General features: G+C 38.2%; 1 protein-coding gene across 4 annotated transcripts in view; it reads right to left on the bottom strand.

The window, feature by feature from the left end:
* Window positions 1-16,534, bottom strand: part of Col24a1 (collagen type XXIV alpha 1 chain) — a 240,113-nt gene that overhangs the window by 65,640 nt on the left and 157,939 nt on the right. For all 4 annotated transcript variants that reach the window (XR_009058690.1, XM_057794063.1, XM_057794064.1 and 1 more), the window contains exons 38-43: window positions 10,923-10,976; window positions 9,856-9,963; window positions 4,415-4,468; window positions 3,854-3,907; window positions 2,593-2,649; window positions 468-521 (exon numbers count right to left, since the gene is read on the bottom strand). Coding sequence is in view for 3 of the 4 variants with exons in the window: in XM_057794063.1 (XP_057650046.1) it covers window positions 468-521; window positions 2,593-2,649; window positions 3,854-3,907; window positions 4,415-4,468; window positions 9,856-9,963; window positions 10,923-10,976 (381 nt within the window). In the remaining variant the exon portion in view is untranslated. The remainder of the gene's footprint in view (window positions 1-467; window positions 522-2,592; window positions 2,650-3,853; window positions 3,908-4,414; window positions 4,469-9,855; window positions 9,964-10,922; window positions 10,977-16,534) is intronic.

Genomic DNA, 16,534 nt, shown 5'->3' with positions numbered 1-16,534 from the left:
GGAAGTCAACGATGTAAACAGAGACAAGAGATGGCAGGCAAGAGCATAAAACACCATCCACAGGAGCACGCGTCAGAAAGTAACCTTGAGTAAGTTCTGTATATGGGCTAACCATTTCAGGGGATTAAGTGGATCTTAGTCCAAGAAATGCAAGAAGCTAAGGACTAATTTAAGTCATAGTGCTATAATATTATCCATCTAGTCCTTCAGTCAGTCTTTAGGTAGGGCAGGAATCTAGATCTGTTTAAGTAGGGTGATAACTCTCCAGCTGACATCACTATGGTGAGGAAAAGGCGATTGTGAAAAGTCAACACTAGGAAGCAAAAAGAGCTCAGTGTTCTCTGGATCCAAAACAGAGTGCATGGCTGATTATTTCATGGTGTTTGCATTTGTTTGAAAACTGAACACAGTTTCAGGGAAATTCTGCTCAAATTTAGAAGTAAGGTGTTGATGCTTCCAGTGGTTACCTTATAGCCTTCATCACCATGCTCTCCTCTGTCTCCATGTTCTCCGATTGGGCCCTACAGAGAGCACACACAAAGACAATCAGTTTCCTGACTGTAACTCCTGAGTGTGGATGCCACAATTAGGGTGGTTTATTCTTTTGTCAAAAATAAAAGGTATAGTATATTTTTTAAGTCTGCTATGTGAATGAAAATGATTGAATTTCAAGAGATATCAAATGTGCTACAGAATTAAACCTTGATAAATTAATTTATACACAGTTGCCATATAATTTCAAAACTTTTATACCCAGTTATATCTATAATTAATTATAACACAGATATAATTAGTATGAGGTTCGCTGCTAAACAGAAAATTATATGAATAAGGTCTCATAATATTCTATGAAAAATATTGAAGAAATGATGTTTAACAAAACCATGAATTTTATAAGTATAATATTATAAATCTTGTAGTTTTCTTAATGTTAAATGGATTGAAATTTGTATAAGACTTAATTCCATTTACTCTGCAGTCTTCTTCAACTAACCTAACAAAATAAGACTTGTTTTTTAAAATACTTGTCATATGAATGTTTTGATAAACTGTTCAAACTATAATCTTTAAAATTTACATAGAGCATTAGCTATTACATACTAGAACTTCCTGTCAGAACAGAAACTTAAATTGAGGTAAGTGGGAAAAGCAGGGACTATTATAGATGGATTATTACACGCTACTGATAGATAAGATCACCTTACTTCTAGATGAATAGTTGGTAGGCACTCGGCAAAGAGAAGCTCTGACCCTATCTTATACTGAGAATCTGGTTTAAGCCCCATGCCTGTCTCATGTCTACTGGGAAATCCTACCACAATTAGTTTTACTTTTAATGCACAGGTATTTACTACATTTTAGCAGACAGTCTTTGATTGACATTCCAAAACTTGGGAAAGCAAATACTACTATTCTCTACTTAGCAATTTTTTTTCTGTTTCTTGGGCAATTTTATATTATTTCCAAATATTGCCCACGGAGTCCTTCCTAATGCCATGATCCTTTAGTACAGTTCCTCATGTTGTAGTGACCCCAACCATAAAATCATTTTAGTTATTACTTTATAACTGTAATATTGCTATTGTTACAAATTGTAATACAAATATCCGATTTACAGGGTATCAGATATGCAACCTTCATGAAAGGGTCGGCCCACATCCCAAAGGGGTCATGACCCGCGGGTTGAGAACCGCTGCTCTAAGTGGTTTAGACAGATTAAAACCTATTTCATAAAGACACATAAATATTTGCACAGAGAGATTACCTTGATATGAAGTGTCCCAACTTGAAACATTCTAGAATTTTCTATATTATTTTCTACAGTCAAATATCAATGGAAACTGTAACCATGAAGCCATATCAAAATATCGGGACTATACATTTTGATTCCATGCTTTCCAGTAGCCTTTATTTTGAATTACACTATGAGGAAAATGGAAACTATAACTAATATGCTTATTTCTGTGAAGTAAGTGTTACCCATCCACTTGAGTTTACATACATTCTTCACCTAGTATTTTAGCCTCAAATGATGACAGGATTGGTTATTTGGATATCAAAACAATACTAGTAGCTACTTTCCAAAAACAGTGGTTACAGTTTGTCTTTAATTCGCTGGATTTGAAGACTATAGGTCCATAGTCTTGAAAAGAAATTGACTCTGACTGGTTTTAAAAGCTAGCAAATCACTTGGCAACTGTGGATAAATTATTATAAACATATATAGATCATATTTTATAAAAATACTTCAGAAACAGATCTGATCCTGATAATTAAAGAAATATTTGCCCTAAAAAGTCTAAAGTATATTTGTTTTGGACAGTCTCTGTAAAAATTTGTCATGCATTCAATGTTGAAGGATTTCACAATTAATTTTCTTAAACATACATCTTGGCTAAGATTCTTGACTAATGTATTTTTTCATATCTAAGACTGTTACATTATTTAGATGGTATGGAGATAAGTATTGCTTTACTATAAAGCCAAATTATAAAACTGACCAGTTAGAACTTTGAAATGATATGATTGGCACTGAAAGCTTCTGATTGCATTTTATCCTGAGGTACCAAAGTAATTTTAGAAAAGACCTACTGGTTCACCTCGAGGCCCGGGAGGTCCTAGGACTTTGCTGTCTTCTCCTGGGTAGCCCTAAAATGAAAACAATAGTTTACTAAAACAAATCAATTAAGTAAGTTTATTCCAAATACTCTGTTATTGTCTAATGTGATTTTGGCTTTAAGTGGAAACTTTATAGCTAAGAATTTAAATGTATCATATTTTATATACAGCTCTATATATCATTTGTTCTACAGTTTATATATTGTTGGGGAATATTTAACTATGTAAAGATGTGTTACATCTATTTATGATGTGGAATATTTAACTACATAAAGATGTGTTATATTTGTTTATGCTGGGGAATATCACTTTAACTATGTAAAGGTGTATTACATTTGTTTATGCTTCATTTGGTTAATTATGAAAAGATGTGTTGCTGTTTCATCTTGCCTGCCTAAGGCACCTGATTGGTCTAATAAAAAGTTGAATGGCCAATAGCTGGGTCAAAGAGGGATAGGCAAGGCCAGCAGGCAAAAAGAATAAATAGGAGGAGAAATCTAGGCTTGAGAACGGGAGAAGAAAATGAGAGAAAAAGAGGAGATACCGGGGACCAGTGAGACAGGCACTAGTCAGCAGACACAGAGTAGATCATACAGAAATAAAAGTAAAAAGCCTCGAGGCAAAAGGTAAATAGAAACAAAGAGGTCAATTTCAGTTTAAAGAGACAGCCAGAAATGAGCCTAAGCCAGGCCGAACATTCAAAACTAAAAAGAAACCTCCATATCATGATTTGGGACCTGGTAGGTCAAAAAAGAAAGCCTAGTACAGAATATGGTTCTTGAAAGTATTAATCTGCTTTAATCACACAGAATGCATCCTAGGAATTCTCAAAACATGCAGACCTTCAGTTAAATCATAAACCGAGTAATGCTTGAGTCATTCCTAACTCAGTAGGAAATTTAAACCTAAGCCAATATTTATGTGTTATGGTCATTTCATCCAGCACATCACATTTTCTTTCAATAAATAATTTTGATTTTATGAAACTGTATATCACCTTTACATACACTCTCTCACCTCAATCTTTAATTCACCCATGGAAGATATTTTAATAATTTCCTTGAATTTTAGTTCTTTGGTATTTATATCCTCTTAGATTTTGCAAATTTTCCAACTTAAAAAGTGGTTCTATCTCTTTGCAATATTGCCATGCATTCATTTAGAAAGAAATCATAGATTTACTATGTAACTTTGAAATTAAAAAGACAACACACATGCACACAAACACACATACCTTTTCTCCTTTAGGTCCTGGCAATCCAGAGGGTCCTGGTGGACCTTGATGGCCCTATAAGAAGAGGAACAAATAAAGAGACAGTCCCCAGACTGTCATGTACTATCTAATGCTACCAAGTCCATGTTATCATACATTTCAGTGTTCTGAGAAGAAAAGTAAGACACACTTTTTGGAGCTTGAGAATTAAATATACCACAATGCTTTATCAAGAAAACAAACCTTTATAAATAACAGGGTTTACTTTATTTTCTTAAACTTATTAGAACTTCCTTTTTTTTTTGGTGGTGGATAAGTGCATAGACAAATATATGCGTAGTGAAGGTGTAAAATCCAATGTCAATCTCCACAATATCCATTCTAACTGTACAGAACTTTATTGAGATATGTAGACCTTGGGTCTAATCTCAGTGAATGATGCTTTTCATTTGCATGCTTTTTATAATAAAGTTTAAATAAAGAAAAGTGGATCTTAATTTGCACGTTTGGGATATAAACTAAAATGCTTTCTTGTCTTGAACAAATACATATATGCATATATTTAAAATTAGAAATGTTTACTCTGTATCCTGGTATTCCTGGTTCTCCATCAGGTCCCATCAATCCTAATGGACCCTAAAAATCAAAATAAATATGAGAGAGAAAATAAACAAGTGAACTGGTAAGCATCTATGACTATTATTGAAGCCTGTGTCTTTAGATTTTCTACCTAGTATAATTGGGAAAACAGAAATATGACACCCCAAATTTTTGTCTGTTTTTTCCTGCAGAAGTCCTACAAGCAATGTCTCTGGTTCATTTCTGGTATGTGCCTATTAAAAACCATGCTCACTTATTGGAATACTGCTGGCCCCTAGAAGGTTCTTGGAAATGCAGTTCGTGTCTGTCAAAGTTTGTGGTCGCTGGGTATCAGAAAGTGGAACCCGATAGTGTTTGATATTGTGACTTTGGGATTCAGAACAGCTACATCCTCATAGATGATTCCAGATGCTTCCTGGAGCATGGCTTTAACACGGGCCAAAGTTGACAGATTAGAAATACTGGCAACGTGTGTGTCATTACCATAATAAGATTATTGTTATCAGTATTTTACAGATGAGAAAGCAATATAAATTAAAGACTGATCAGGAAACGCTCCTAATCTATTCAAAAGATGACTCAGACAGGTGAAAAACAGATAAAAGTAGTGATAGTAAAAATGGCCTAATTCTCTCATTATCTCAGAGTTTGCACACAGGATTCTCCTGTTTGGGTCTCAGAACAAAGAGGTGGTACGGAAATGATGGCACAGAGTAGGTATGTGGTTTGCCATGCACTGTGCTAAGGAGCTGTGAGGATCTGTGTGTGGCGTCCCACCTGGCCAAGCTGCTCCACTGTATCTCACATACAATGCACAGCTTGATATATTTCTAAAAAAAAAGTTCATGCTACAATTATTAACCATGAATCAGGACTTTTAGGAAGATTTGGATTGGAACACATTTCAGTTTGAGAAAGAACTATGCAAAGTCAATTTAAATAAGAATTCAGACATGCTACATCATAGAGATTTTTCCATTGGAATGTATTGATTCAGTCACAGTACTAACTAAAAAAAACACAAGAAAAATTGCTAAGGCTTTTAAAGAAGATTAGATTAGATTAAGACGAACGAATGACATGAGAAGGAGAAGGGGAAAGTGGAAAGGAATTTGTTTAATTGAATGAATTCTGGAAGATAAGCATAGTTTCTGAGCCAAAATTTTGTGATTTGAGGCCAAAATTAGGTCTGAATGTATGCAAGGCAGAAAGTCATTTCTGGTGTGCAAATGGTTTCAGAGAAGTTTCAAGCTCTAAAATTAAGAGATGGAAAGGGCCAGGTAAAGTCAACTTGACTGATTTGGAGAAGGAGTCGGAAGCTTTTCCTGTTTCCTTGCTTGTTCTGGGTACCGGACAGCAGCGTTTCCTTAGAGGTTAAACGAGGCAGCTTGGCAACTGTGTCCAGACAGCGGGCATGACTGAAAGCCGCTGCTGGCTCGAAGGGTGGATAAATGGGAGCTGCTATTAGAGGAAATAAAACATGTGCAGCGTAATGGAAATTCCATGCTCCTCAATGTACCTAAGAGTGTATCTGTTGATACACAGACAATACGGTACAAGGGTTTAGCGACTTTTTTAGACATCACCAGGAGAGGAAGAGAGGGCCCAGGATGTGAGAAGCTCAGTGAATGGGCTTCATGTGATAGAAATAGGTGGGATTTGTGTTCACACACCCACAGAGAGCACACAGCTTTATAAATATTGAGTACCTAATGACTTCAAACAAAATTTTAACCAAGTTCTTCAAGGCAGGAGGAATCCCAGATTACATTCTCTGAGTAGGATGAGATAATTAGGAAGGAGAAAGAGACTTTAAAAAGGAATCTACTTGAATTTAGAATTCTTCAGCACAACTCTTCATGAGAAGAAAAATAAATCCGGACTTACAGGCTGTTCCTAAGTGGATGCTGGGAAAACACCAACATAAAAACAAGAGGAATTTCGCCAGTGCCAGACAGGAAAAGGTAGACTAAAGTGTATTCACTAAACGAAGAACAAAGGGGCCTCCCTGTGGCCATTGAACATTTGTAGAAGGTTCTAAGTTTTCTCTGATGTCTCAGCTATTTCATTATCCTCAGGGTCTTTGAGGGGCCCTGAGGTTTTGCAGGTGTCCAAGAGGCTCATTCTGTGTGTTTCTTGCTGTGATTTGCACATCTCTTCGGATGGATGTGTCCCTCGGTTATATTTCTTTCTTTTAAGCCTGTCTTTTGGGTGTTTCTTTAGCCTTTTGTGAGTCTTCACCTGTGACACTAACGTCTGCTTAGGAGAAGCAGGCAACACTCACAGATACAATGGTCTGACAACCACTGTCATGCGTGAAATCACTTGAGCTTCACCCCAGTAAGGGAAGGTAGGGCACGGGAGAGCCGGAGGACTGTTAGTGTAAATGTGGCAAGGGGATTTTCCCAACCCAGTGTGTTAATAAGAATCAAAAGGAGGAGAAATGGGCAAGGGGAAAACAGGAAAAGCTCTAGACAGCAACAAAGGGGCGGGAGAACTCAGTATCTACACGTAAAAGAATGAAGGTAAATTCTACACCTGTCTTCCTGCTCACAAACTCAAAATGCAGCAAAGACCAGAATGCAATAACTGAAACTCCGACATAAGCAAATGTTGTAGACCACAGCAAAATTTACTCTCCTAGTTGAAACTGTCATTTAAGAAAGAAAGGACATTTCTCTAAAGGAGGAAAGTCTGTTTTGGAAAGGACACTCAACCACAAGACCTCAGGAGTGTTCTCACTAGGGTCATTTTCAGCTTCTCATCCAAGAGTTGCAGTCCTTAATGCTCTCCGAGTTCCAGTCAATGTAAAAAGTTAGAAAGATAAACAGAAATATGAGAGCAACGAGTAAGTGGAAAGATACCTCCTGCTTCTCGTAGGAAGGCCAGGTAGTGGGAGGGGCTGAGGAGCTGAAGCTAAAGTTCACAAGAAGACGGGCATCAGAGCCAGGCGTCTCCGAGGGACCTCAACGGACATAGCAGAATGACAGACAGAACAGGCTGCTGTGACCAGAAATAGACTGACTGTGTGAAACCACACAGTATTTGGGTTTAGTTACAGTAAAAGCAGCCTTACCCTAAAGTGCAAAATACATTGAGTGTTCAATAACAGAATTAAGAAACAGTAAGTGGGGGAAGACAAGCATGTATCTCCCATAACTAAGAAAGACAAAAATCTCCATATGGCTTAAAGAATTAAAAACAATGTTATAAATATTTTAGGATAAGAGTATAGATAATTTTTTTATACTTTTGTTGGAGATAAAATTACTTTCTTTCTTTTTGTTTTCTGTTTTTTGTTTTTAGAGACAGAGTTTCTCTGTAGTTTTGGTGCCTGTCCTGGAACTTTGTAGACAAGGCTGGCCTCAAACTCACAGAGATCCACCTGCCTCTGCCTCCTGAGTGCTGGGATTAAAGGCATGTGTCACCACTGCCCAGCTGGAGAAAGAATTTCTAATGAAGTATAAAATCCAGAAAATATAAAGAAAATATTGACAACTTTGGCATTAAAATTTGATGGAGGTGGGTCTTGTATTAATCTGTTGCTTTCATTGGTTAATTAATAAAGAAATTGCCTAGGCCCATTTGATAGGCCAACCCTTAGGTGGGTGAAGTAAACAGAACAGAATGCTGGGAGAAAGAAGCCGAGTCAGTGAGTCACCATGATTCTCCCACTCCAGACAGATGCAGATCTTCCCTGGTAAGCCAGCTCATGGTGCTACACAGAATATTAGAAATGGGTTAGATCAATATGTAAGAGCTAGCCAATAAGAGGCTGGAACTAATGGGCCAGGCAGTGATTAAAAGAATACAATTCCGGTGTAATTATTTCGGGGCATAAGCTAGCCATGCGGGCGGCCGGGTGCCGGGGACGCAGCCCCGCCGCTCATATTACAACAAAAATTAAAATAGTCTATTCATCAAAAGACACAAAATTAATAGGTAATTGACAAAATGGAATCATTTATAATTTATTTTGCAACATATTTGACAAATTATATCATCACTTCAGATTTATGAGTAATGGTTACAAATTAGCAAGATACTCACCAAACAGACATAGGTACTGTGTACAAATATGTATGTGTATGTGTGTGTGTGTGTATGTGTGTATATATATATATATATAGAGAGAGAGAGAGAGAGAGAGAGTTTTTCAGAGAAAAGTAAGCATATTACATAGTTATAACAAGGGGAATTTAAATATGAAAGTAAAAATTAAATATATATACTCATTTATCATATTATCAAACACTAAATCATTAATATAATAGCTGAACAGTGGGAGCTGGAGCTTTGGAAAATCGACTCAGCAGGCTATTTGTGTATGTTTGTGCATCTAGAGTTATATGTAACAATAATGATCAAAGGAAAGAAATTCATAAATCTGAGAGGGAGCTGGGGGCATGGGAGAGATGGGAGGGAGGGGACACAGTGAGGGTGAGGAGAGAGGAAGGATGCAATTACATTTTAATTAAAAGTATATTTTAAAACCTTGAAGGTGAATAATCTTATAGGAAAAACTTCAAAGTAGAAGCTTACATTAAGGGCACTATTTGGGGCTGCAATAATTCTTATGTTTATTAAAAATTAATCACATTATATAATGTTTTTAAACCATAGGCGAAAGGCAGAGAAATAGTGACATAACATGTAAGGCATGGGTGCTAAGGTGTCAGTAAGACATGGCAAATTTTCTTGAAAAAGCAAACAGATTATGCAATGGTCCCTTTGCCTTGGTGACAGGGCTGGCACTGAGCGTTTAGATGGAGATGCAGTCAACGCACCAACATATCACAGATAAGTTTATGGGGTGGAAGATTGTCTTTTGAGTATCTTTCTTTCACACTGTCATGTCCTGAGCAGCTCAGGCACACACCCGCAGCCCAGGTTTGCTGTGTCGGGTTCCGAAGTGGCATGCTTCAGCGCCCTGTGTCACGCAAAGTTCATGCAAAGAAGCGATATAAATAGCTGTGGGGCAGATTTCTTCCAGCTGTTTAGGAAGATAATCTCAAGTTAAAGCCGGGTGGGTCCTAGCAGTGAATGGAAACACATTTTCAAGTTCACTTAAGTTTCGTAACCATTTGCCAACATGACAACAGCTTCAGACAGATATTAAATCCTGATTGGAAGGGCTCAGTGTATAAACTTTCCTACTTTGGAGCTAAAATCAGATTTTTAAAACCTCATTTCATATTTTATTTCCATTTTCAATTTTCCTTTTCCTTTTGCATGTCCAAAACCCACTAAGCTGTTTAAAACCGTGGAATGCCCGCGACTCCCGCCATCCCGCAGAGGTAGATTATTTTCAATGGAACCTTTGCATCCTCTGTAAAGTCAATCAAAGATGACGCTTTAAGAGCGTGGATACCGTTCTTTTCCATCCACAGTGACTCGGTGCTGAAAAGAAATCAAATACTGACCACAGCACCTCTTGTTCCTCTGGCGCCCTTAGGGCCACTCTCTCCAGCTTTTCCAGGGGCTCCTCGGCTTCCAACTTCTCCCACGGGTCCTGTTTGTCCTTTATCACCCTGTGGATGACATTAGTGTGACTGAAAAGAAATGTATTAATTAATTTAATTATATCATATGCTTGAATGCCTCCAGAGGGTAGGTAGAAAGCGTGATTCTATTGTTTACTGTTATTGCTATTGTTTGTCTTGATTTGTGAGTCAGGGTCTCACTGTGACCTTGAGCTTACTATGTGGACCAGGTTGGTCCTGACCTTGTAGGTGACCTTCCTGTTTCTGCTGCCTGACTGCTGGAATTAATTACAGATGTATGCAATCACAGCTGGCTAAAGAAACTACTATCACATGTTATTTGAAAAACAATAACAACTTTGAAAAGCGACTAAGACGTCTTTTTTTTTTTTTTTTTAAACTAACCAAGCAGGATGGGTCTTCTTTTGTTACATACATCTGTCTCCCTTTGGCAAGTGTTTATTGTAATTTCATCATGAGATGTCCATTTTTATAGAGAGCTTCAGCATCCCAGAGGTCTACTGCAGGCAGGAAAGAAGCAAGCGCATGGCTCTAGCCATTCAGGATCATCTCTCACCTGCTCACAGTGTGCCTGCAAGAGTCCCTGTCATTTCTTACAGCACTTCATGTCCTTCAGAAACTTGTAAGCCTTCTATCTGGCGCCACACCCACAAGCCCTTCACACAACACCCTTCTCTAGGGCCACAGCTTGAGAGGTGCCCACAAGCCGCAGGTTTAGCCTTTTCTCTCCCTTTCCCGAAACAAGAACCAGCTTGCTCTATTACGGACACTCAACCTGTGATCAGTCAGGATGCTTGGGGCATTCGTGACAGCTCACAGGACTCTGTTCACTCTTCTAGGGCAGTGCTGATTGCTGTATGCTTTGATATGACATTTATAAATCTACATCGCCTTATGTCAAATGCAAATACAACCATTACAGCTCTGTAGACCTCCAGACATGAGAAGAGAGAAAGCTCATGCAAAAGGATCATTTTAAAAATTACCTTTTTCCCTGGCCGACCTCTTTGTCCTGGAGCTCCCACAATTCCATCTGGCCCCTGATCATTTGATATAAAAAAGAAATAAATGTTTAAAGAAAAAAAGTTTAGGGTTTGAATACTTTTTATCAGATAATCATTGAAATAAACACTGAATATAAAGGAGGTTATTTTTTCAACACTATTATTTCTATATTTATTTTTTAAAATGTTGCAGCAATTAAAAGACCAAGTTGTTAGCAAGCTGTTAACTTTATGCACACACATGGGTCAATATAAACATTAAACTGTTCTTTAGGAAGGAAGTTTCCTGGAATAGACTCACTTAAGTTAATAAGAGTGTAATGAGAGTCTACCCAAATGCATTCCAATTAACATTTCAGTGAGTTGCATTTAGCTCAGCATTTTGTTGAAAGAAGAAGGTTATAAAATATATCTACTACATGGTCAAGGAAAGTCTCAAAATATCACTGAAGTGGAGAATATTAAGGAGATAAAGGAGGAGATGAAAAGAATTAATGGAAGAAGGAAAGGCAGCAAGGAAAAGAGACAGACACAGTCATCTAAAATAACATTTTAATATCATCTGATGTTTGTTTAGTTTGTAAAGTAGAGTTTTTCAAAGCAAGAGCGGGGCGCTAGGTGGAGTTTTGTACCAACAATGAATAAGTGTAATCTATAGTGAGCCAGGCTGCCAGTCCTAAAATGGGTAATAATTACAGCTTTTCAGTAGCTGGGAATGGAAATGGAAATTTCACATTTGTGTTCCCCTAAGCTTGGCGGACTTATGCGGACAAGAAACAAGCGGTGGTTTACCACTGCGCTGTGCAGGCCCTTGATAAATATTTGCTGAATGAACAAATAGATACCCTAGGAAGTGACTCACGCCCTACACTTCCCAGCAAACGCTATGCTGGTCTCACTCACTGAGCCACGTTCTACAGCTGTATTACAGCTGCATCCAGAGGTAGAAATGATAGCTGCACCATGTAGAGGACTTTTTATTGCAGATAAATACATAACGTTTTCAAAAGAAGCTGGCTAACCTGCATAGAATTTTAACTATTGAACTTTTATGGTTCAGGCTCTTAATTGCCACATTGCCACTGACGAATTGTTTAATTTATTAAAGGTGTCGAGGGTCAGAGAGATGGTTCAGCCATTAAGAATGATTACTACACAAACACACATATTTGCAAATAACTTAAATTTTTTCTTTATTTATTCTTTGTGTCTTTCACATCATGCCTCCCGATCCTACCCATGTCCCTTCTCCACCAAAATAAATAAAATTTAATAAGGAAAAAAAGAGGAAGGGGAAAAAATCTCATCATGGAAGCTGCAGTGTGACACAGTGAGTCTTTCTCCACACATTTTTACACACAGACGTGTCATGCGGGCAGTCCTGTGGACCCGGGACTGCGGGTCTCCACAACACAGGCAGCAGCAGAATGTCCAGGAGGAGTCCCGGGGAAGGCCCAGTGACAACGGTGCAGCAGAGGTCTCGAACCAGACCAGTGATTTTTTGAGATAAATGCCGACATTTAAAAAGTTTTTTTTTTTAAAGTAGGGCTCTATTTACTCCTTAAATTAAAAGGCTAAAAAACCAAAACAAACAAAAATAGAAAACAAAAACATCTCTTGAAAGGGTTCTTAAGACCCAGTGAGATTACAGTGCACATAAAGCTTGGAAAATACTGGTTTATAATGAAGGGCTCAATAAAGGTAGTTTTCACGAACTTCTGCCCTTTAAGCATTATGCAGTAATACACGCACAACTATATATATATATATATATATATATATATATTTATATATGTCTTTATATATATAAAGACACACATATGTCTCTCTATATATCTATATCGATCTATCTATCTATATAAAGACAGTAAGACTGCAGTGACAGCTCATGTGCTCACTACCCACTCACACATGGAACTGGAGAGAAGGACAGCCTCCACTTTTTACAGTGGGTGGGCGGGTACGATCATTGTCTGGGACTCTCTTCTATTCCCAGGCATTTCTTCCCACATGATGGCATTCCTCCTGATCCTCATGCTGTATGTCATTATTCTGCATCTTTAAACTTTGAGTGGTGTTGTCCTTGATGTCTTCTGACTCTTCCAGCATTCTGATTCTTTTTGCTTTTACCATTATCCATTGCATCTTTAATCTGTTCACATTTTTTACCCAACAGGATTCCATATTATGGTCAAACCACAGTTTAACCACATTTCCTATATAAATTTCCTTATACTTGACAATGTTGCAATACGTATATCTGTGCATGATCATGCCAAGAGTTTTTTAAAATTTTTTTCTTCTTGAGTGGAATTGTTGGCTTGTATTTAGCTTATATTTAGCTAGTGTGTGTGTGTGTAAAAGATTTTTTTTCTATATGGACAATTGGTTATAATACTACAATTTACTGTGTTTCTCCTTATTAATACATAATATGTAATAAAATGATCAAACATCAAGTTCCAAAGCCTCCAATCCTTTTCTACAATATTTTCTATTGATATAATAAACCCTATAATATTAACCATATCATGGTAACCTTAATAATGCTCTGACGTCATGTAGGTCTACTGTCTCATTCAGCTCACTTTCCATGCATCCCAAGCTGTCTTTCTAAAGCTTCCTTAATATTGGCTCTTTAATCTTCAGTACAAACATGGATAGCAAGCTCTGAAACTGAGGCTTTTCTCTGGAGATAAATTGCACACATCTCTATTTTTAAACCTCCAATATCATCTCATTTTCAAGTTAACAATCTTGTCTCACAGTTCATTAAGATACAGTGGCAATCAAATTAGGAGGTGAAGTTATCTTCCTGAACCTCACCTACATCTCCTGTTTATTCACACACAGCTTCTGCCACCTTTCTCTGGTAGAGAAAGAAGGGCCCTTTCCCTGGGTGAGGCCGGTGAGGCCAGCTCCTCCTTCTGCTCTGGATCCCAGGCCTACTCAACTTATCCAACACCCATCCTTCTAAGAGAGCCCACTCACTGTGCTATCAGGGTTTCTCCTCAGTGGGGCATCCCCAACTCCATTCAGATAGGTTAAGCTCCTTGAGAGAATCCTCAAGCTTCTGTGCCTCCCCATCCATCCATCCATCCATCCATCCATCCATCCATCCATCCATCCACTCATTCATCACACATTCGTTTATTTACTTCTGAACCAGAATCATTTTGCCTGGTTCCCTCCTCTTATAGAAAACTTTTTGAAAGTTGTGCTCATTCTTCCAATCACTGATCTAATCTCTCATCTCTCTCCAGCTGGGTTTTTGTTCCCACCACTGAAATTGACCTCTGGAGGGCCAAAGCCATTGATTATTTTATTTGAAACACTTTTTAAAAAAAAAAAATACTGAGAACCTTTTAAAGCCTCTGTTTTCATTGCAACGTGTTTCCCTGATTTTCCACTTACATCTCAGGCAAAGCGGTCCCCTCCTCTGTGTAACATTTTAATGCTGCAGAGGTCTCTTCTCTTTTACCCTCTTAGGTAGTCTCACCAATCCTCACACTGTTAAATGCTGCTAACTGCCACCTGTATGCTCATGATTCCTAAACTAAGGCTGTCCTGATCAGTCTACCCAATGACATCTCTTTTTGAATTCTAATAAGCATCTCAAACTATATGGACTCAAACTCAACTCTCAAATCCCCTCCTCCCACCCTTAAGCCTGGTCTATCCTGGTCCTCCCATCTCTACTGTAAAGTATAAGACAGAGACTGGCTTGCCCAGCAATGCAGTTCTTCAGTGGGGGACCAGTGGTTTGAAAACAGTGGGCAGGGTAGGACTTCTATATCTAACTTAGGATAAAACAATTCAAAACAAAACCTTAACCCCACAGAAAACACTCAGGTGGTAAGAATCAGATATCCTTTATCCCTGAACGTCCCTAATACCACCAACCACAAATTCCTAATGAATCAGCTTTCCAAGGAAATGCTCATTCTAACGTAAGCAGATCAAAAAAGCATATTTAAGTCTAACTGAATTTTGCACTGACAGAATAAAACAACATAACCTCATTTGAATATGCTCCACTTTGGAATTCATAGCTGCACATGTGTTTACAGCTGGGATACCATTGTGGTAGACTCTTCAGCTGTGGATGACCAAACATAAGTTAGACAGATGTTTCTTTTCTAGCAGAGATATGCATTCAGGCGACCGAGCATTTTAGGATAGAATTCATGCATAAAATATGCATGTTTTGTCTTCAGCCCAGAGAAGCAACAGCTTGGATTTTGAATTTGTCAATTGATGTTTTCCTCATTTGTTTCCTCAACACAGATCTCATTCTCAGTCTTCCACGATGAAAAGATTCTCTTTTTGAAAAAATAAAAAAGTAATTTTCTTTCATTCGTTTCCTTGTTTATTTTGTAGAAATCAAGGTAGCATCTCTGTGACATTGCCTAAGGAACAATTTTAAAAGTGCAAAATAAAACCAACATCAGGCTGCTTGATTAAGCAATAGTTCCTTGGATCATAAAATTCTTTTGAAAAAAATCTGCCACAGTATTTTTTATTGAGTTTATAATCTGAAAGGAATTTAAAATTCCAAAGAGAACAACAAAAAGAATAAAAAAGAAACACACATGTGTTGTTGCTAAAAGAAAAAAGTAACAAAGATGTGTACTGGGCAGGATTGGTCCTGGGAGACATTAGGACGCAGATGGGATCTGTGTTTATCATTTTCCATGCTCTGTTTGGAGCCTCTGTTCCATCTGTGCTCTCCCCACCCCCAGCTGTCACATGACATCAACCTCAGAGTCCTGGGGATGCTGTGCTGTGGGGCACTTAGAGTCTTCTCCCTGCGGATGCTGTGCTGTGGGGCACTTAGAGTCTTCTCCCTGCGGATGCTGTGCTGTGGGGCACTTAGAGTCTTCTCTCCTCGTTCTATCTTCAAGCTAGTTGTCTTAGGAATCCATGCTGAAGTGTCAGTTACTGGATATATATACATATAATCTTTATGTATGTGTATATACATATATAAACACACATATATACATGATACATATGGACAAACACACTATATGAGTGTGTGTGTACACATGCTGGAGAGAAAAGCCACCTGTGCATGCTAAACAGAGAGATGCCTTATCTCTATGCCACATGCCCAGTACTGAAGAACATCCATTTGTCAAGAATGAGCAGGAATCACAATTCCTTGCCACTGGCTAGTTTGCTTCTTTATGGGTCTAGCCCTGATGCTAATGGGGAAAAAAAAAACGTCAATTGTCTAAAAATGATGGAAACCAATGAGAACCCTAGGAAGGTAAAAACCCAGGACACAAAGTGAGCCTTTCAGGGAGTTTAGGGGATGCCGAAAGCAGAGAATAAAGGACCTGCTGTCAACTCTGCTTCTCTTCCAGTGCTGTGAGACTGGATTTCTGTCTGGTGCAATGAGGACTGATCACGTATATAGATTGTTAGGAGGATTCTACGAGAGGAGTGAGTGAGTTCACGTTGTGTAAACTCAGGGAGGAGCCTTAAGGCATTTGTGTGTGCTGTGTTTAGATGTCAGGGCAGAGGAGAAATAGGCAATTTACCCTGATGGAAAAACTGGAGGAAAGAGTTTCCTCGTACTGATATTTAAA

This window comes from Chionomys nivalis, chromosome 18, assembly GCF_950005125.1.
Source record: "Chionomys nivalis chromosome 18, mChiNiv1.1, whole genome shotgun sequence".
Classification (NCBI taxonomy): domain Eukaryota; kingdom Metazoa; phylum Chordata; class Mammalia; order Rodentia; family Cricetidae; genus Chionomys; species Chionomys nivalis.
This window is presented reverse-complemented; position numbering and strand designations above follow the sequence as displayed.